Source organism: Olea europaea, chromosome 11 (assembly GCF_002742605.1).
Source record: "Olea europaea var. sylvestris chromosome 11, O_europaea_v1, whole genome shotgun sequence".
Taxonomy (NCBI): domain Eukaryota; kingdom Viridiplantae; phylum Streptophyta; class Magnoliopsida; order Lamiales; family Oleaceae; genus Olea; species Olea europaea.
In genome coordinates this window covers 31,775,154-31,798,889 of record NC_036247.1, presented here as the reverse complement: position 1 = coordinate 31,798,889, position 23,736 = coordinate 31,775,154, and the positions used below count along the sequence as shown (strand labels likewise).

The window sequence follows — 23,736 nt, the reverse complement described above, 5'->3', positions numbered from 1 at the left end:
CGATTAATCTGCAATAATCCTTTTCGTATGCCTTCTTGATTTCTTTCATGTTAGAACCGTTATCATATCCTTGTTCTCTTGCATAATTATTATCAGGTTTTAGATTTGGAATTTTACTTGTAAGTTCACTAAAGAGGCCTTTTTCCTGAAGTTTCATCTACTTCTAGAAATCCTGAAAAGTATTATTTAATTCTTAATGAATTTGTTGAAATATCCATACAGCCTAATGTAAAAGGCATTTGTTCTTGGTGCCTTTGGTTTGGAGTACTGTATACTGGAGAAATATTTTTCATTATCAGATTTCTTCAAATTTTTGTACTTTTTGACTTCAATTGCAAACATTTGTGTCTCCCGAGTAAAAGAAGTAAAAGAATCTTAACAATTGATTTTCTTATTAAAATTTATGGGCCCTCTATAAATAGGGGTCTTAGGCAACTACTCACCTTCCTAATGGTTAAACCAGCTCTGACCCTGTGACCCATTTAACAAATGGATTGACGTGTGTAGGTAACTTTTTATATATCACCGCCCTCACCTATTTATGCCTATTCCACCCAATTTTCCACCTCCGAAGATGACCCACTCCCCAAGGAAGGTGATAGGAACCCGGATTTGCATTACTGAATGAAAGGACAAAGTGGAATTACAATAGTTTGATGAGTTACCTAGAGGCCCATTCTCTCTCAATTTGACACCCAATTTCTGTTCTGCATAAATGAAATGAACACCTTAACCCCCCCGTTCATAGTTAGAATCCTATAAAATTTATTCTACCAAATCCTATAATACCCCTCCCCCTACTTTAACTAACTAAATGGAAATATTCATGTGCCTTCGGGGCTTCTCTGAAGATTCACTGTACCTCTTTTTCAGCTCAGCCTGCAACAAATTCTTTGCAATCTAATCCAAACCTGGCACAAGAACAGTGACATACATCTGGGCAATTTCCCACCTCCAATTTGTGCAATCTCCTTTTCTTTTAAGTTACAGTCAAGAACCTCATTGTTCATTTCTTCCACATCACTCGTTTAAAAAATTTGAAAATATAATTGCGAGATGAGATTTTGATGCTTTAAGAAACACTTATCACAGACACTCATTTTCAACCAAATTTTCCCCCAAAAAATTTATTTTTCATAATTCCCATATCGTTTCTATGCTTTTTAACCACCCATTAAAAAAAAATAAAAATACACACTTATCAAAGAATCATTTCACAAAAAATCTTTATCAAACAAGCACGAAATAAGTTCTTCAAGATGTTTAGCTAAGGTCGATAGTTAAGAATACTTATAAGTAAATTTTTTGTTGATAGTTACTATTCTGTTACTTACTTTGATACTATGGCATGGTTAGCTTAATTCAAATTAGTAATTTATTCATTTTCAACTATGACCAATAGAAAAAATTATTTTAAAACTAACTTATTTACTAATGAGCAAATCTTTAAGTTTAGCCAAACATGGAACCTGTACCATGCTGACAAAGTCATGAATTGGCAATAGATCTGCAGGTTAAAAGGCTTATCAGCCAATACAATCCAATGCAAAAAAGAAAAAACTACGCTTGTACAAAGGAAAAACAATGAGGAAGAGAGTACGATGAAAAACTTATACATTCCCTCCTCTCTTAACTAAATCTACTCTTTCATCGTGAAATCCTCAGAAAATGTGCCATCAAAATTAGCACCAAGAATACATTTTATTTGTTTGTTGTTCTTGTATCACAAACAATAGGGACCCATTGAAACTTCCAGAAAGTGACAACTAAATTCCATCGCATCTATGCAAATAAATCAACTACTCTAATGTGTTGCGAGTCATAGATGTATCATGAAATTAACATTAGTTTTGTTCTCATTCTCCTACTATGCAGTAACAACAAATACAAAAATGACTTGCTCAAATATGTATAGCAGTAAATTCAAATAATGACATTTTGCAACCATCGAAGCACATGCATTCACACAAGAGTTCAAAAAGAAAACAAGAATAAATCTTAAGTGCAGAAGTCATCAATTCACCTGCCAATATTTTGACACGCAACGGTCAATGCAACTGTTTTCACCCATATTTAACTCGGATTCCTTGTACCTGAATATTTATGAAGTACAATCCCTTTAAGCACCCAACTGAATATAAATATCATTATTCTGATGGAGAAAATGTTCTAAATTACCAGATTTCTAGAACTTGGTATTTCATATTTATGCTTAAATGAGTAATTTCACTAAAATGAGGTTCGGGGTGCGTAAGCCTGGATTAAAAACCCATCGTCAAATAAATACTGGAGGAACACTTGCACAAAGTTGCAGGCATCAATAATGCATATTGCATAACACAATATAGTAGTAGTCAGCAACTATCAAGCCTTTTAAGTTTCCATCTTTCATCAAGTTAAGCTCGCAGGATAGAAAGTATTAATTAGTTTCAAGCTCTGAATTAACATTAGACCACCAATAGCCAATACATCACTGTTATGAAGAATTGTAAGAAAGAGCAAAAGGCAGGGTCCACCTACTTGTTGAACAAATCCACCCTGTATTCCATCTCTTTCTCTGCCATTCCAAAAATCTGATCAAAAGTCAAAAATAAATTAAATTCCCCAAATCATGTAAGCCATCGTCTAAATGTTCCATAAGTATTATCAATAATAAGTAATAAAGTGACAAGTGAGTATCGTTCATCAAACATGATTACCGATCATGCTTTTATCACAATTAACTCTAACATGAGCACCAAAAAATTAGTTCACAATTTTAAAGATTGATTTCCTTAATTACTAACTAAATCGATTAAGTTGATCAAGCAAAAAGATTTGATGAGTAAAATTCAATCAAGTATTAGGACTACAAATTCGTAAACATGATTTAATTACCAATTCTTGAAGTCAACTAATTCTATATCTATATCTGAACTTTAATTATTCTCAATTAAAATACAAAAATTATTAGATAGGGAATTCTTCTCTTGTGATCTATTTCTATTTTATGCTTACATGATCGTTCTTCTTGCTGGAAAAATCCAAGTCTTCCATTTTAAGCCGGTGGGTTTTAATTAAAATTTCAATTATTGGTATTAGTAAGGTGTCCTCGTCTATGTTTAAAAATGATTTTCATACAATAATTATCATACAGGTAGGTGTTGTTTAGGCTTGGTTTTGTTTTTGGGTAATTTCAGCTTTGGTTAACGTTTATTTTGATTAAAAAAAAATTGATTTTTATTAAATCCCACTTCGTGTTGAGACAAAAAACTAACTCAAAAGAGCTTTATTTTGACCCTAACTTTTAGATAGCTAATTGCTAAGCCACATCGAAAATTTTGTCTATATAGTTGTGTCCCATGAAAATGAGTTCTAAAAAATGCGAGTCAGCCAAATAGGGGCTTCATTTAGTTGAATCATGGTTGAAGATGGCTAAGGAATGGTTATATCTCTTGCTCATGGGCTGTTTGCTGGAGCTCTTGAAAAAGCTCGAGAGATAAAAGACTTCCTTGAAAGGTAGACGATGATAATTTTGAAATTTGAACAAAATCCTTTCAAGATTATCGGATTTGTGTATCCATACTTGGCATTGGTGTTGTGTAAAAGAGAAGTTTGAGGGAAATGAAACGAGATGAATTTTATGATGAAACCATTATATATATATATATATATATGTGTGTGTGTGTGTGTGTGTGTTCTAGGTGATAATTAGCCATTATTTTTTGAATTTTAACCGTGAGAAAATTTTGAGAATGTGATTGGTAACAGATAGGATTTTCTTGATGGTTGTTATAAAAGGTAAGTTTATTATGATTTAGAAATGAATGATAATTATACCCCTGCAGCCCTAGAAATTATTAAGTTGTATCCCTAATTCCACCTTATAAATATAGGGCTTTGGTTATTAATAAAATACATACAAGTTTATTGACTTTTCTCTATTCTCTTCTCTTTTATTCTCTTTTCACAACACGTTATCAATACGAAAAGTATAATTCTTCAAATTTTTAAGAAGATAGTACATTTTTTTTTATCACAGGTATCAAAATTAATTTGATAACATGTGATTTTTTTTTATCAATTCACGCATCCAACTCACTTATTTAATTGGGTAAAAATCATGTCTAATTATTCATGCATCACAGCCACCGTCAATTCATGCCTAACAATTCGCTACCATCAATTTGTTTCTTTAGCCTTTAAAGATAAAAAAATATTATTTGTACAATGCCATTTTCGTCTGCTTCTTTAATCACAATCAAACGCGTAATGATGAAAATTCAACCTACGGCATGTCTACGTAATGATGAAAATGTTTAACGATTTACACGTAATCCTATGTTCTTGCCTTCAATTTACTTGGAATTGCCAAATTAATTGTGTGATGGTTTACACGTAATTATGTGTTTAACTTGGAATTGCCAAATTAATTGTTTATTTGGTTTACACGTGAATTTTGTTCATCAATTCTGCTGCCTATGAGATAGCCTAAATTATTTTTATAGCTTTTGCCATCAATCTTTATTTATGATTTGATTTGATCATTGCACGTGTCATCCTCATTAATTATTGGCATCAAGAATAATTTTTAGTTGTATTCACGTATCTCTGTGTGCAAATTTGGTGAGAAAATTTAATTATTCAGTAATTTTAATTATCGTTCGATTAAATATCAAAATTTTTGTTATAAAATTTTGTTGCTCCTGAAATAGCACAATATTATAATTAATTTTTTTGAAGAATATTATTTGGTTCTGAAGTGCATGAATTATATATATTTTTTCAATATTTCAGAAGAATATTGACATATTGATCTTGAAGAAATAATAATAAAATACAACGTGCTCCTGAAGTAACATATGCTTCGAAAAATATATTATTTTAGTGTTTATCCCTAAAGAAAAACGCGTAACTTATGTCATGTTGATATTATTACTTGATTACCTATTATATAATGTTTAATCATATTATTCGAAACTAATTGTATTTTCTTTTACTTTATCGTTTAATTAACCAAATGGCAAATATCATGAAAATTGAGTTTGCTGTACTTGATATATCTGGCAAAAATTATCTATATGAGTACTCGATGCTGATATCTATCTTGTTTCAAAAGGTTTGGGAGAAACAATAAAAGAAGGAAACAAAGAATCCCTGCAGGATCGTGTAAAAGTACTCACCTTCCTACGTTATCATCTTCACGATAGCCTGAAAATTGAATATCTCACTGAAAAGGATCCACAGATTCTTTGAAAAAAAATTAACTAAAAGATTTGATCATCAAAGGACTATAATCCTCCTCAAAGCCCACTATGAGTGGATACACCTTCGTTTGCAAGACTTCAAAATTGTTAGTTAGTACAATTCTGAATTGTTCAAAATTGACATTGTGTAGAAAAAAAATCACTAATGAAGATATGTTGGAAAAAACTATTTCCACCTTTCATGCCTGGAATGTCCTCCTGCAGCAGCAATATGGCGAGCGTGATTCCAAAAAATACTCAAAACTTATATCTTGTCTGCTTGTTGCTGAACAGAATAATGAGCAGCTGAGCAAAATAATGAACTGCTGATGAAAAATCATGGGTTATGTCCAATTGGGTTTGTACCATTACCTGAAGTAAATGGTACTACATTGTCTAAAATAAATGCAATATCAAGACAAAAATGTGGACGTAGACGTGGAATAAATCGTGGACAAAATATTCAACAAAGTTTTAAACAAGGCAACTTTTCAAAATATACAAAGCAAATGAAAGTAGCACATTGAAAAAGGTACACGAAGAAAGTTGCTTTAGATGTGGAATGAAAGGACATTGGACACATACCTGTCGTACAACAAAATATCTTGTGGATCTCTACCAAAAATCAATTAATGAAAAAGGGAAAGTAGAGACAAATTTTGCTGACTATGATAGTCCAATTGATGTGACTCATTTGTACATCTCTGATTTCTTTGCTGATTCAAATGAGATAATTGACCATCTGATTGGGGGTGGTGTGATGGAAGATATAAATTCGTTTTTTTCTATATTTCTAGTATTTCCCTTTATTTTAAAAATTTAGTTTAAAATATGTTTTTACTTTTCGAAAAAATTTTGAACTTTATTATGCATCGTTAAATTCACAGTATTAATTATGCTTATCATTTTGAATTTAAATTCAAGTTTTTTTTATATTGATAGGTTCAGGATAGATTGCCAAAATACCTGCTTGATTGATAGTGCAACTACACATACTATTCTTCAAGACAAAAAATATTTTTTGGACTTAACATTAAAAGAAAATAATGTCAATACAATATTAGGTGCATCGAATATCGTTGAAGGCTCCGGAAGAGCTTGTATTATTTTACCAAATGATACAAAATTGTATATTGACGATGAACTTTATTCTAGCAAATTCAAAAGAAATTTACTTAGTTTTAAATATATCTATTGTAATGGATATCATATTGAGACGACGCAAGAAAATAATGTCGAATTTATTTGCATAACTTCTTTTATATCTGATCAGAAGCAGATAAAAGAAAAATTTCAAGCACTCCTATCTGACATGTATTATACATTTATAAAAATAGTTGGATTAAATAATGTCAGGAACCAAAAGTTCGTTGACCTAAAAAGTTTTATACTTTAACATGATCGATTTGGACATTCAGGAGTTATAATAATGTATCGAATAATAAACAATTCACATGAACACCCTTTTACGAACCAGAAGATTCTTTTATCGAATGATTATCTATGTGTAACTTGTTCGCAAGACAAGTTAGTCATTAGACTTTCAACTAAAAAAGTCAATATTGAATCCCTAACTTTCTTGGAAAGAATTCACGAAGATATAAGTGGGCCAATACACCCACCATATGGACCATTTCGTTATTTTATGGTATTAATTGATTCTTTTAATTTATGGTCACATATTTGCCTACTTTCCACTAGGAATGTAGCATTTGCTAGACTACTTATTCAAATTATTAAATTACGAGCATAATTTTTCGATTACTCAATTAAAACTATTCGTTTTGAAAATGCTAGTGAATTTAGATTACAACCATTCAATGATTATTGTATGTCAATTGGAATTGTAATTGAACATTCAATTGCGCATGTACATACACACAATGGTTTGGCGAAAGTGTTTATTAAAAGTCTACAACTTATTACTAGAACATTACTTATGAAAACAAAACTCCCAACTTCTATTTGGGGTCATGTCATATTACATGCTGCATCATTAGTTCGTATTAGACCAACTGTCTATTATCAATATTCATCTTTGCAACTACCATTTGACCGTAAACCTGATATTTCTCACCTACGAGTTTTTGGTTATACAGTCCAAGTTCCTATTTCACCCCCCCCCCCCCACAATGTACTAAAATGAGTTCCCAATGAAAAATTGGGATTTATATTGGTTTTGATTCACCATCAATTATTAGGTATCTTGAGCCTTTAGCGGGTGACTTATTTACTTTATGTTTTGCATATTATCATTTTAATGAAATGACTTTCCCAATTTTGGGAGGGAAAAAATTACATCCCGAAAAATAAGGTAAATTTTTTTGGAATGAAATAACTCTATCTCACGTTGATCCCCGCAGCAATTAATGTGAGCAATAAGTTGAAAAAATTATTCATTTGCAAAGAGTTGCAAATTAATTATCTGATATATTTGTTGACACAAGAATAGTGACAAATTCATATATTCGAGCAGAAAATACTCAAGCAAAAATTGATATCCTTGCAAGACAATCTATTGTAGCAAATGAATCTCAAATACGTTAGAAGCATGGTTGACCAGTTGATTCAAAGGACTCTGTACCTCGAAAAAGAACAGTGCATGAGAAAAACCAACCAAAAATTTTCGAAGAAATAATATTATAAAAGATTAATCAATCAAATATTGAAAATATGGTTCCCGAAATATCACAAGTGTCCAAAAATAATGAGATTTCAATAAATTATATGTTATCTCATAAATTATGGAAACAAAATAATATTGTTATAGACAATATTTTCGCCTTCAATGTGGCTATTGATATTATGCAAAATAAGGATCCTGAGCCAAAGTAGGTTAAAGACTGTCAAAATGGAAAGGAGCCATACATGCGGAATTGAATTCCTTGGAGAAACGGAAAGTGTTTGAATCTGTAGTTCAAACACCTGAAAATGTAATTCCTGTTGAATACAAATGAGTTTTTGTACGAAAGATGAATGAAAATAATAAAATTATAAGGTACAAAATCCGACTAGTAGCTCAAGATTTCTCACAAAGACCAAAAATTGATTATGAGGAAACATATTTTTCTGTAAAAATGGATATCATTACTTTTAGATTCTTAATTAGTTTAACTGTGACACAAAAACTTGATATGTGTCTTATAGATATTGTAACTGCTATTTGTACGATTCACTTGATAGTGACATATATATGAAAGTTCTCAAAGGACTTAAGGTGCCAGGAACAAATGATACATGCCCGAAAACTATGCTCTCAATTAAATTGTAAAGATCATTATATGGATTAAAACAATCGAGACGCATGTGGTATAATCTCCTTAGCGAATATTTGTTGAAAGAGAGTTATAATAATGACGATATATATTCATGTGTTTTCATAAAAATAATAATAATAATAATGGATTTACAATTGTAGTAGTTTATGTTGATGATTTTAATTTAATTGGAACTCTTAAAGAGCTCAACAAAACTGATGATTATTTGAAAAATGAATTTGAGATGAAGGATTTGGAAAATATCAAATTTTGTCTCGGATTGCAGATTGAACATTTCGCATATGGATTATTCTTTCATCAATCTATGTATATAGAAAAAGTTGTAAAATGTTTTTATATGGATAATTCACATCCATCGGCATCACATATGGTTGTTCGATCACTTGATGTGAAAAATGATCCATTTCGTCCGCTTGAAGATGGAGAAAAGGTTTTTGATCCTAAAGTACCATATCTTAGTGCAATTAGAGCATTAACTTTTCTTGCATATTGCACTCGACTCGACACAGCTTTTTCAATAAATTTCCTTGCAAGATATAGCTATACACCAACTTAAAGATATTGGAATGATGTTAAACATATTTTTTGTTACCTAAATAGTACTATTGATTTGGAATTATTTTATTCTCAAAGGTTGGGATTTGCTTTAATGGGATATGCAGATGCAGGTTACCTATCTGACCCACATAAAGTTAAATCACAAACAGGTTATGTGTTTACACGTAGAGGAACGACTATATCATGAAAATCTGTGAAACAATCCTTGACAGCTACATCCTCAAATCATTATGAACTTATTGCAATCCATGAAGCAAGACAAGAATGTGTATAGTTGATAAACATAACCCATTATATCCAAGCATCATGCGAGTTAATTTCAACAAATAATAGTCCAACAATTTTGTACAAAGACAATGCAGCTTGTATTGCACAACTCAAATGAGACTTTATCAAATGTGACAGGACGAAGTATATTTATCCAAAATTCTTTCGTACATATGAGCTTTAAAAAATTGACAATATCAATATCCAACAAATTCGCTCAAATGACAATGTGGCCGATTTATTTAAAAAAACACTGCCAACATCTACATTCAAGAAATTAGTTCAGAAGATTGGAATGCATCAACTCAAAAATCTTCAGTAATCAACATCAGGGGGAGTAATTGTACTTTTTTCCTTCGCTTATGTTTTATCCCACTGGGTTTTCCTAACAAGGTTTTAATGAAGCAGTATTTATTTTTAGTACTCCAAACTAACTGTACTCTTTTTCCTTTGTTTGATTTTTTGTCTCATTGAATTTTTATCAAACAAAGTTTTAACGAGACGGATATTTTGTAATGTATAATTCAAGGGGGAGTATTGTAAAATGAAACCCTAGAAATTATTACTGTGTATCCCTGGTTCTGCCCTATAAATACAGGACTTTGATTCTTAATAAAATACACACAAATCTATTGACTTCTCTTTATTCTCTTCTCTTTTATTCTCTTTTAATTTTCTAGTAGATTTGTATTTTTCAAATCCAAATTAGGTATCATTCAATCTCTCTCAAAACCAATAAAAATGAGAAAGTGGTAAAAAAAAAAGTTGGGTATATAAAGTCCTGTTTGTCCCTTACTTTTTTAAACTAATTTTTACTTAAACTTATTTTTGGCCATACGTTTTATGAAATTCATAATTTTTATAAACTTTTCAATTATATATTTCATCAACTTTTATTAAAAATTTACTAAAAATTTGATTTTTTTATCTAAATCAAACATAGTCAAACATAGGCTAAATAAAGAACCCTTAGATAAAAAAATGTTTGAATTGCATAATATTGTTCCCTGAACAAATTAACATAATAATATTTCGAAGACTCCTCATTTTTAAATGGAAATTTATTTCTTTTCTCTTTATTCTTATTTCATATTTTAAATATTTAATACTTTATATTAGATTTAAAATATGAAATTAACTTCACAAAATTTGTTATTTTACTTATAATTTAAAAAAAATGTAATGAAATTAACAAAAAGAAAGAAAGAAAAAGTTCAATTATAATTAGCCCCTGTTTGATGGCCATTATTTCCAAAAAAATAATGTTTTGAAAAGTGATTTTTTAGAAAATGTGTGGTTAAAAAGTAAGAAAAAGTTTTAGGTATGTACAAAATATTTTATTGTATGAATGTGTAGTTGAAGATGAGTATAAGAATTAAAGAGTTTTGTTTTAAAATGAGACAAAATGGGCAATAAATATAATTATAGAGATTATATTCACCAAATTCGTTATTTTAGTTATACTTAAAAAATGTAACTAGTGTGCTGTGAAAAAAGTTTTGTAACATTTGATTGTTTTATGTAAATCAGTATTAGTCATTCTTAGTTTTAATATCCCATCAAGATAACGAGGATGGGGGTTCGTCTCATTTATATTTTACAGAAAATAATTTTATATATTTTCAATGTCAACTATTTGCAAGAAAAAAAAAAAACCAATCCTCGAGCTTTATTGATGCCATTTACACTAATTGAATTGCCTAGAATTTATTTTATTTTTATTCAAATTCTATACTCGTAATCAAATGCATCATCATAATCTTAAAATGTAGGGCTTTGCTACAAAAACAGGGGGTCTGCCAACCCCCTGGGGGTGGGGTTTGGTTAGGGGCCTGTCATGCCCCTCCTGCTTACCGTATTATTACTCTTCAACTAGAGGATTGATTAGACCGAATGGACAGCTTTCAAAGACATCTCTTTTTTTTCTAACAAAATTCTAAAATGTAAACCGTGTCTCAAGAGATGATGTCATTTATGTGGCTCTTAACTTTGTATACAATTTTATTTATTTATTATTTATATCTTGCACTTTCCTTGTGTTACATTTAAAATTGGTATTTAAGTCAACAGCGTTCTCCTCACCCAACGGAGAATTTTAAAATATTTTAACATGCGAGTTGTAGTCACAACTTAAATAATTAAATTGTTATCCGAAAGATATGAGAGGGATTTCTTGACTTTTTAATTTGACATTTAGCATGTAAATGGAATGTTGAATGAGATGATTACGTGCAAGATAATTGAAAATGTATCATTATTATGATTTGCAAATCTCAACGACAATAATTAAAATTTGAAGTGTTATGAGGTTGAAATTTTTTTTATTTGGCTAAAAATTATCAAACTGAAACTTCCATTTAATTACCTTTTATAATTGTTCAAAAATCTACTAAGCTTATATGTGAAAATGAAATAGAAAGTAGTAAATAACCCAAAAAGTGCAAGGAATAACTGCGAAAGTTCCCTTATTTTTGCAAAGTCAAAAAATACGTGCAGACTCGATTAAATGGAAATCTCAATCGTGTTGTCTTGCAAAATTTGCTTTCGTGAAATAAAAATAATTAAAATTAATATTCAATAAAAAAAATGTGGAAATGTTGAAGACACGTTAATTGACTTGAAATAGGGACCAAAAGATGCGTGAAGAAAAGAGAGAAATTTATTTAAATGTCAAATGTTACAAATTCACTTTCATAGTCAAACGATGAGAATTTGAATTTTGTTGATCATTATCTATACGAATTCCCAAATAACAATCCTTCCCTCGTCTGTTTGAATCACGAAAGTCTTTATTGAAGGTACACCTAACTTTAGTAACGGATATAAATCAAACCATTTATCATCACATCTATTTGAGACCTAGAAAAAATCTATTTGTTATAATTCTTCAAAACGTATCTTCGTCGTACGAAATTTGTAAAAATCATAATACACGTGTAAATTAATAGACTAAAAGCTCGGTCGATAGGCTTTTAAAGAGTACAAAACTGCTTTTGAGTTTTATAGAAAACTTAACTGACCTAAAATAGCTCCAAAAAAATTTTCTACAAAAAATAGAAGAAAAAATAAAATTCTATCAAAGGAACCCTAACAATACAAGTTAGATCGACAATAATGAATTGGACGATGTGGATATATTACACATTAAACTAAACTACAAGCAATCTAATCATCAAAAAATAAAATAAGATAAAATAAAATCTCACACGAGGAAGTGTACATTCTAATATATATTATTTGGAATGAATGGAGATTTTGTACAAGATTAGAATACTTCAATAATTTTTATTTATTTATTAGTTTAATTAAGAACATATTATTTATATGTATAAATAAAGTGGTTGTCTTGTTGGGGAAGGAAGGTAAAGTTAGTTGAATGTTTCGAGGTTACGTGATACACAGGGCAACTGTTTGTCAACGGTCTTCAAATTGAAAACAGCAAATTCAATATTATTTAGTACACAACTTTCCCATTGCGATGAAAAGATATGGATGATTAGGTAATTCTATTATAGATTAAGGAACAAATTTGTCTACAATTAAGAATTGGGAATGTACCAATGTATACCGCTTTCTATATATTAATATTAATTACATAGTTACAAAAAATACCATTTGCTAAAAATTTACGAATATGATATTTTAAATGGCTGAACTAATAAAAATACTCTTAATCGAAATGATAAATCACGTCTACATATTACCAATTTTGCATCCTATTAGAGAAAAAAAGTTATTTATTTTTATTTAATGTTTTTTGTTTCTTTAAAGGATATGATTGTTATTTTATTTTATTTTTCGTGAGAGAGAGAGAGTGATAAAAGTTTTTCTTCTTTTGCTAAACGTTGGAGTATCTCCAAAATAGTGTTCAAATATAAAATCTTCTCTATTTTAAAGAATCAACTCTTAAAAAATTATGTTCCAAAAAAATCTTTAAATAAATATTTTAATTTAGAGAATCATTTTCTATAATTAAATGCATTCAAAGTACTTTAATTTTCAATGTAGGAAAACAATGTAATAATTTTGAGGAAAGTTAGTAAAAATAAAAGATAAGAAAAAACAATAAATATTTTTTAGGACTAGTAAAATTAAGTGTTAATATAAATAGCCTGTTAGAATATTTAAAAATTTTACTCTCTAAATTTATAGATGTTGTCTAAATTGTAGAATGCTCTTTAAAAATAGAGAATTTATTGGAGATGCTCAAAGTCAATAAAAATTGATTTTACTAATTTAGTTACATAATAAAAATATAGAAAATACTCCATTTAACTCTCCAATCAATATTGTGAAGAAAAATAAAACTCCATTTCTATCGTCTAATTATTAATTTGTGTTTAATGAATTAAAATAATTTTTTATATTAGTTGTTATTTCGTAGAAATTATGAAATTATTGTTCATTTAATGTTAAGAATGCATACATAATTTTATAGGTATCCATTGCAGATGATTTTTTTTTTTCTTTTCTGCAAGAAAGCTTCGTTGAAGAAAAGAATATACGAACATAATGAATAAAAATGTATGATTTTGTATAAAAAGTGTAAACGATGCAATGAAAAGATTCAAGTGAATGTTAATTTATGAATTGAGACAAGATGAATGAGAAAGAAAAATAATCGATTAGATTGATTACATAAAATCAAAATAGTAATTGAACTCTTGGAGAATAAAAACAATTAAAAATAGGTAGGTGGAGTATTACCTAATATAATACAAATAGTATAATTTGTAATTTTTTATTATAAAGTATTTTAGTTTATTTAACTATTTTTAATGATAAATTTGTAACTTATTTAGTAAAATCAACTTTTTATTACCATACATTCAGATGTAAATGAGTATGTTTAAAAATATAGCATGTAAAGTATAAATATATACTATACATTTGATGTATTAATTTTAATCTTTCCTTAATAATCAGTAGTATACCTGCAAAGGACATAATTCACTAACATGAATATATGATGAAGAAAAAAAATAAATAAATAAAAATCCTCCCTCTCTTTTTGGACATAAGGTGTCTTCATTCCCACATTGCTTAAAATGAGCTCTAGACTCTCATGCAAAATCTTCCTTTAGTTCACGTCATGGCATCGTAGCTCCTCAATGTCAAGTGACCGCGAACATGGCTTCGACAAGTTGAGTTTGATATAAATTTTTTACATATCGATCAAATACAATAAGGATTTTTTTGACTCGATAATTTTTGTATGAATCATCATGTCATGTTAGATAAACATTTCTCCATTTTATCACGAGAAAAATATTTGTGTGCTACTCGTCATTTGCAGCAATCGTACCACAGAAAAGCAGTTCATGATAATTAATCAAGAAACAAATAAATTTCTTATTTATCAAAGTTGAAAATATATAATTAAGTACTTATTGACTATTCACTTACCTACTCCAATGTGGTAAAAGAAAAATGGAAAGTTCCATAAAAGAACCAGTCAAGGTAACCAATCAGATAGAGCGAAACTTAGCTCCAAAATAAATATTCAATGATTGATATTATTTTTAATACTTTTTTGGTGGCCATTCTAGACAGTTAGGTAACGAAGTTTCCTCTAACACATAACTAAACTATTTTTCAAATGTACTTTTTTCACGCAACCGACGGAGATTTTTTCTTATAAAAAGAGGGGTTTCTTTCAATCTTTTCAATAATTTTGTTAATCTCTCGTTTAAGTTTGTTTTTCTCTTTCAAGATGACACGCTCATTTTTCTTGCTGGGATTTGCTCTAGTTCTTTTGGCTTCTTCATTTGCTTCGGCAGCAATCGTAGAGCATTCATTTCATGTAATTTTTTAGTACTCCGAGCATCATAGATAACTTCTTTAATCAACTATTATAAAGTCCATAAGTATATGACATGTGTGCTTGATTATCTAACACGAAGTACAATCGCTGTTTTGATTTGCCATAAAATTTAATACTTGTGTTAACCCGCAATTTTCATTATATAGGTGAAAAATCTTACTATCAACCGACTGTGCAATACACAAGTGATTACTGCAGTGAACGGAAGTCTTCCAGGCCCAACTCTTCGTGTAAGAGAGGGCGATACACTAATCGTCCATGTTTCTAACCTCTCTCCCTACAACCTCACTATTCATTGGTAAGATTTTTTCCTCGTAATTTTGTAGATTATAAGCGGTAATTTTGTAGGTCATTAAATGAAAATATTATTCTAGTTGGTCAATCAATCCATATCCATTAGCTTGATTCACAAAAAGGGTAACTTGACAATCTAGTTATTTATCAAATATCTGATAAATAATTGTCATGTTTGTTTTTCTAATAGTCAAACTAACATATATTGACAAAATTGATTGCCTGGTCCATTTGGTTGGGTTTTGAAAAGTTAAAAACTGTTTCTTAATGTATTTGAATGATTTTTCGTTAGTAATTTGTCTGGCTAGAAAAGTTTTAGAAGAATAAAGCTATTTTACAAGAAGCAGAAGACCGTAACTTAAATTTTCATTAAATTTCATCAACCCATTTCAATATATACATACTATTTTTCCCCACTGTAAAGTTCATAGCAAATTTTGCATGCAGCTAGCATGTGTATGTTTGGATTAATATTTAGGTGTAATTCATCTGTCTTGTTCAAATAAAAAGAAAAAAAAAGCATACATACGTCTTCTTCTTGATAAAATATTCTTAAAAGTTAAAACTTAAAAGGCATTTGAAATTGAGGCTACCATATGTATAAATCAAATCGGTCTATTTCTATGCATTTGAAAACTGTTTTAATTAACTATCATTATCACTGGTAAAAGATAAATTAAAATATAATTCATGATTAATGTGTACAGGCATGGAGTTTTCCAGTTGCTCAGTGGGTGGGCTGACGGGCCCGAATTTGCTACCCAATGTCCAATTCGTCCTGGAAACAACTACACGTACAGGTTTAACGTTACAGGACAGGAGGGGACTCTCTGGTGGCATGCACACGTCCAATGGCTCCGGGCCACGGCTCATGGTGCCCTAATTATCCGACCCAGAGCTGGTCGGTCATATCCATTTCCAAAGCCGTACAAGGAAGTCCCGATTCTCCTCGGTAGTTAACTAATTTTCTCGTTTCTTTATTATATATTGAATTAATTGTTAAAACTTTGTAAAACATAATTTTACGTACAATTATCCTTTTATAAAAAAATAATAACAAATGACCTAATATTGAGTTCAGTATTTGATATTCCGCATATGTATGTATCAAGTTTTCTTTAGACGTTGGATTTTGATGTATGTGAGGTTCCACTTTTAAGAGGTTTGATTTCGATTTTCTTTCTCTAACGGCAAAAATATATGTGATTACAGGAGAATGGTGGAACGCTAACGTTATTGACGTAGAGAATGAAGCTCTAGCCACTGGCAATGCACCTAATGTATCAGACGCGTACACAATCAATGGCCAGCCCGGGGATCTCTACTCATGCTCTTCAAACAGTAAGTATAATATATAATTCAACAAATAAGTGTCTAATTATCATATTCTAGATTTCAATTAATTTTCAATAGTTTTACATGTAGATTTTGTTAATTAGAAGAGGATGTTATTCTTTGTTGCAGATACATTTCGGCTAAATGTGGTACAAGGAAAAACATATCTTTTACGAATCATCAACGCTGCACTCAATAATCAACTATTTTTCAAGATAGCCGATCACAACATGACTGTGGTTGCAGTGGACGCGGCATACACGAACCCTTACGTTACCGACGTGGTGGTAACTGGGCCTGGACAGACCACCGATGTCCTTTTCAAGGCCGATCAACCACGGTCGCTGTACTATATGGCTGCAAATCCCTATGTTAGTGCATCAGGTGTTCAATTTGACAGCACTACAACGACTGGGATTATAGTCTACAATAATGCTACCCAATCCACCCCTAAAATGCCTGTCCTACCAGCATTTAACGACACATCCACAGCCCATAGATTTTTTAGCAATTTAACTGGGCTTGTTACTGGGCCTTTCTGGGCCCCCGTACCACAAGATGTAGATGAACAAATGTTTATAACTGTTGGGTTGGGCTTGGTTGCATGTGGAGGTCCAGGGAACACATCCTGCTCAGGCCCACTTGGGCAAAGATTTGCTGCTAGCATGAATAACGTGTCATTCCAATTTCCCAATAAATTGTCAATGTTGGAGGCATTTTACAACAACGTTAGTGGAATTTATACCACTGATTTTCCTAATAATCCACCATTGAGATTTGATTACACAAACTCTAATAACAGCTTTAATCAAGCAATCATAATGACTACGAAATCAACGAAAGTGAAGAAGGTCAAATACAATGCAACGGTAGAGATTGTGATGCAGAATACAGCTCTTATTGGGATCGAAAATCATCCTATACACTTGCATGGATTCAACTTTTACGTTTTGGCTCAAGGATTTGGCAATTTCAACAGGACTCGAGATAGCAAAAATTTCAACTTTGTAAACCCACAAGAGCGTAATACCATTGGCGTGCCGGTTGGAGGATGGGCCGTGGTTAGATTTCGAGCAAATAATCCAGGTTAACTAATATTGTATTTATTTATTTATTTTTTTTAGTGTCGCTATATCTGTATTGAACTTTGCATATCGTAATGCATTTTAGGTGTATGGTTGATGCATTGTCACTTGGACGTGCACTTGCCTTGGGGTCTTGCTACTGCTTTCGTTGTGGAGAATGGACCAACATCGACGACAAGTCTGCCTCCACCTCCTCCAGATTTTCCTAAATGTTAATATTCTTAAAAAATATTATTTGTTATTGTTAGAGTGATTGTTTATTTTTTGTTAATTGTGACCACGATTCCATTTGTTTTCATTTTTTTCATTTTTATAAGTTCAATAAGTTATTTTGGTGAAATAATGGTGAAAAGTTGTCGATGTTTGTCCGATTGATTTTGTTCAATGCCTCATTTAATTAATGAAGGAATAATTTCTTGGTTTCATTTCATGAGAATTTATTTATTTATAGCAATAGTATGCAAAAATTAATAATTATTTAACAAGAGGAATCAAACATGTAATTAATTGAAAATTCTATTCAATGGTTTTCCGCAAACCCAATCCAAAAACAAGACAATTAATATGTTTCAAAAATTTAATTTACAATATTGGTAAAAATCATGAGGATGAATCATCAATCATTTTTCAAACTGATTAATTAAAAAGGCGAAGAATTTAATTCATCGGCGAAGTAAGAACCAGTAGGTTCTACAGCTACGGGACCCAGGGCGACGCCACCACTACTCAACGCTCCATCATGGCACGATGAGCACAAAGATGAGGTAGATATACTCTTCCGACAGCTAGGTTAAAATAAAGGCCAACGACATTTGGGCAATTCTGATGACATGCCGGTAAACACAGGCTTTGGGTGAATTGCGGAATCTGAGGATATTCCGACAGAGCTCCGATCAACACCACAGGCTTTTACACATTGATCGATCTATATATATCTAGTCACTCTAAACAACTACCTCCGATGTCTTGCATGTGTATTCTAGCTTTTCGACGTCGTTTCTGTAATTCTCCAACACACCTTTTCCCCGTCGATGCACTTGCAAATGAACAAAATTTTGTTGGAAAGTTAATGTCGAATTTATACCCACAAAAAAAATATTTTACTAAGACAATTTTGCACTCTACAAATTTAATGTATATGAAACACGCAGTCAAAATAATGTAGCCTCCACTTTCAAAATATTTCACGGGCAAAGCCCTCTGTCCAGGCCCAAGGCCACATTGGCCCTGGACAGATCGAAACAGGCCCCCCACCTATAGGGGGCCCCAAATGGTGCCCTGGAAGTCCAGCAAAATTCATATTCCACTTACTTATCCTCTCTCTCTTTGCCACTCACCACCTTCCTCGTATCCATTCTCTCTCCACCCAATAACTCACACACTCATTCGTATATCCTATCTCCATACACATAGTCATCTTATATTTATAGGTACCATTGTCGGCGATAGAATTTTCAAATTCCAACAGCAAGTATCTCTGGAATATTCTCCAGTACATCGGCAGATATAAAGTGCTCCAGATTTTTCAACATAATATGAACCTAGAAAATTCTAGACAATTCAAAGTCAGTGGTGACTTCTTCAATTTTCCCCTTTAGCATCGACTTTCATTATAACTCATTTCTTTTGTTGTTACATCCAACTTTGTCTCGACAAATTTTGACGTATTCGATTCTTCATTCAACACATTCGCAATTTCATATATATCTAACTCTTCCATGCTTTTCTCTTTATCGATTTTTATATTAGGGTAATTGATATTTGATTTCCCAAGTCTACTGGATTTTCTCATTTGTGATTCTAAAATTGTACATACCTCAATTGCTTGTTGACTCTGTAGATCCTCCATTAATGTTTTCTGAACTACGTCATATTTTTCTGGATTCTGTGTTGCTCTTATAAATTCTTTATCACCTTGAAACTTGTAGATATTTAGATTCCTCAAAATTTTGTTGTTGGGCCTCTGTAATCTTCTCTTGCAATCTGCCTTTCGTTTCCTTTAAATCTAGCAGTTCTACCATTAGTTATGTATGCTCCATTTTCTGTGGTGTCTCCAAAGAATATAATTCTTCAAACGCCTCTTCAAAGTCTGGTAGTTCATCCTTCCGCGAAGCCCACCAAGAAGACTCTTCATGAACTACGATGTCATCTTCTGATTTATCGATACAATCATCTTCTCCTGAATCTTCATTCCAAGCATCTTCACAATATATTTACTCAAGCAAGATTACCATTAATGTTGATTCATCCTTCACACTTGAGTTTAATTTCTTCTCTCAAGTCTGCTCAATTATTGTTGTCGTTACCTCAGCATCATATTCTTCTTCACTATTGTACCTTTTTTGCTCATTGGAGGTTGCTATATTGCCTTCTGTTGATTCCTTTTTAAATTAACAATCTCTAGCATAATGACCTCATTTTCCACATACAAATATGAGTCATTATTACATTGAAATCTCTTGGACAACTAGCCTCTTTTATCACGATTTTGTTGGGCTCCCTTTGCCTGATAGCTTACTTCACATTTATTTTCTTTATTATTTTGTTGACGAAATTGACCACTTCTTTTGTAGCTAAATAATGCTTCTTCATTCTCTTTCTTTATTGAGACTCCTAACATTTGTTTAGTCAACGCTTCTTGATCGGCCAACAAATTTTTAAGATTGACTAATGAATGTTGCTTTGGTCAACCTTGTATTACGGCAATAAAACTTCTAAATTCGGGTCTTAGATCATTTATGGTTATTCTTCTCATTCTAGACTTTGAAATTTTATTGAAGTATCTAATTTTGTAATTTCACGACAATGAGATTTAACTTTGTTGAAGTATTGCCTTACTGTCAATTTTTCTTGAGTGATCAAGAGCAACTTGTTTTCCAACAATTTGCAAACTCAAGCCATTTTTCTTTGAGAATTGTGAGACTAAAGAGTCTCATGCTTCATTTGGTGAGTTCTTATCCTTTATGTGCTCCAGTAATCCTTTCGTAATCATCGTCTTTATAACGAACAAAGCCTTAACTGCTTTAATTCTCCACTTCTTCAGAGCTTCGACTTCCTGTGACGATGTCATGTCATTTCCTCCAACAACTTCCCACAAGTCTTGCCCTTGGAGATATGACTTCATGCAAGTTTGTCATGTGGTGTAGTTCTGATTATTGAGCTTTCTCATTTCGCCTACTACTTATAGGTCGTCCACCGTGATTTAAATTATCTACTCGTAATCAAGTAAGTTTTAAGAAAGCTTCACAAACTCCTTTTGTGTATGATCTCGAGAAGCTCCAAATTTCGTCCCCCGATGGCCTAGCTCTGATACAACATGTAACGGACTGCCAATTCGGCCCTTAAGGTTACAGGACACCCCAAGGTAGCCTTCCCCCATACCGGCTGTCGACTAGTTAAGATATGCAACATAGCACAATCTAAGAACATAGAAAGCTTGCCATCATACCTGTATAAGGGACATGGTTAGTGCATTTCCAAAGAATATAACAATAAACCTGCAATAAATAATCTTTCCGTGCCACATGAGTAGTGGAGATGTATTTTGCCTCTTCAACGGGTTAGTGAGTCTGAAAATTTCTCCACAATCACGGCATATCCCTCTGATGTCCGAGCATCCACAGTGTTTCCTATGCCTCTTCCCGCAGTACTTCGTACATGTCACCTTCAATACCACCTTCACCTTATGCACCTCTGCATTAGCTCCTGAATGGACAGCTCTTCTAGCCACTAAGTTCCCACAAATGTCAAAGTATATCCACAAATGCCCCCACTATTGAATTTCCATAGCAATGCCTTGATCATGCCTTTGTGAAACAAACATTCATGCAGTCTGCAAAACTGCATAACGCATGCCCCCAACATTTATCATCTTCAAAGTTTTTCATCCTCGATTCTGCTTACTTGCCAACTGCATTGCCACATGTTGGTGATCCCAAAATCTTCTGCGCAAGAATTAATGTCATTAGTCTTAGGTAAACCAACAAAACAACGTTCGAAGCGGACCTACTCCGATACCAAATTGTTGAATTTATACCCACAAAGAAAATATTTTATTAAGAAAATTTTGCACTCTATACATATTTAATGTATGTCAAACACACGCTTTAGCACTCCCCAAATTAATGCAACCTCCACTTTCAAAATATTTCACTCACTCACTCATTCTCTCTCTCTCTCCCTGCCACTCATTAACTTCCTCGTATCCATTCTCTCTCCAAACAATAACTCACTCTCATTTGTACATCCTCTCTCTATACACACAATCATCTTATATTTATAGGTGCCATTGTCGGCGATAGAATTTTCTAGTATAACGGTGCTTCAAATTCCAGCAACAAGTGTCTCTAGAATATTCTCCAGTATGTCGGCAGATATGAAGCGATCTAGATTTTTCAACATAATATAAACCCAGAAAATTCTAGACAATTCAAAGTCAGTGACCTCTTCAAGTTATCACAAATCACCTCAGTGTGTGTGTATTATGCCCTTGTTTTAGCTCCAATTTTTTAGAAAAATGAATTTTTGAGTAGTGTATTGACCCATTTCAACCATATATTATTTAATAAAATAATATTACACGCAAATTCAGAATTTTTCTTTATTTTTTAATCACACATTTTTCATCAATACACTATTCAAAAATTCATTTTTTGACAAAAACAGGGCTCAAACAAGGGCTAAAACAACAAATTTTAATAATGATTAGTCTAGAAAAGTAAGTTTTAGCACACAAAATAATATGTATCATGTCATCACAAATTTTTAATTGGGAAAAATATACATATTTTTTTCCTACAAATATTCTTTTCCCACAAAATTATTTGTAGGGAAAATATGATTTATCCCACAACATAATTTATAGGGAAAAGTGAAATCATTTCGTGGGTAGAATTAACTTTAGCAGATGAATAATTTCGTCGGGAGAAAATTTATGCAATGTATTGTATTTGTGGGTAGAATTAACTTTAGCAGATGAATAATTTTGTCCGGACAAAACTTATGCGACGTATTGTATTCGACTCCAACGAGTTTGTAGACACAAACTTTAGCCCACAAATTTACAAATTTCAAAAATTTGTTGTCTTTTACCTATTTCCTTGATGTTTGCCTTACAAATATGCTTACAAAATTTTTTTGACTCTGTAAAAGTTTATCCCCACAAATAAGAACATTTCCATACAAATAAATTTTGTAGGAAAACGTAAAATTCTTGTATTACAAAGCTTAACATTAACAATTAGACTTGGACTTGGAAAACTATTGTTTCTCCCTCTAGTCTTATACGTCACATGGAGTCTTAGTATCTTATGTAGGGGACTTACAAAAGCAAGCTTCTACAAACTAAAACCTAACATGAAGGCTTTTCAGGGAAATGTCGAGTATCAGGCTCGGCTGGCACTTCGAGACCTGAAACATACAAGCTCTATCAGGGAGTATGTGAAAGCCTTTTCAGGGCATATGCTGAATATTCGAGATATGTCAGAAAAAATAAGCTCTTCACCTTTATGGAAGGGTTGAAACCGTGGACACGTTCGGAACTTTAGAGATAGAAGGTTACTAATTTGAGCGTGACCATGGGAGCCACCAAATGTTTGAGCGACTACCCAACGGAATCTAGAAAAGATAGAACTTCGAGAAGTAATCAAGCAATTGGAGGTGGCAACCGACCTTACAGACCCAACTCGAACCCCAATGGGGGAGAGCGTTACTCTCAGAATAAAGGAGGAGCCTGGTTTCAGGGAAATTATCATAATAGCCGTCAGGGGAATTATAACGGTAGCAACAGTAACAACTGGAATAAACAAAAAGCAACGGAGGGCCAAACTGATACTACTCCCAAATTGATGTGCTTTTTATACGAAGGACCT

General features: G+C 31.8%; 1 protein-coding gene across 1 annotated transcript; it reads left to right on the top strand.

Moving 5' to 3' along the window:
• Nucleotides 1-14,996: 14,996 nt before the first annotated feature.
• Nucleotides 14,997-18,246, top strand: LOC111404076 (laccase-7-like). Its single transcript, XM_023032806.1, has 6 exons — nt 14,997-15,131; nt 15,299-15,450; nt 16,154-16,398; nt 16,659-16,787; nt 16,911-17,867; nt 17,952-18,246. The coding sequence occupies exons 1-6, from the start codon at nt 15,042-15,044 to the stop codon at nt 18,080-18,082; spliced, it is 1,704 nt and encodes a 567-aa protein (XP_022888574.1). The 5' UTR covers nt 14,997-15,041; the 3' UTR covers nt 18,083-18,246.
• The last annotated feature ends 5,490 nt before the right edge of the window (nt 18,247-23,736 follow it).

Coding starts and splice junctions, on each gene's coding strand:
- LOC111404076 (XM_023032806.1), top strand. CDS start 15,042: ATGACACGCTCATTTTTCTTGCTGGGATTTGCTCTAGTTCTTTTGGCT. Junction 15,451..16,153: donor TACAACCTCACTATTCATTG/GTAAGATTTTTT, acceptor TAATGTGTACAG/GCATGGAGTTTTCCAGTTGC. Junction 16,399..16,658: donor GGAAGTCCCGATTCTCCTCG/GTAGTTAACTAA, acceptor ATGTGATTACAG/GAGAATGGTGGAACGCTAAC.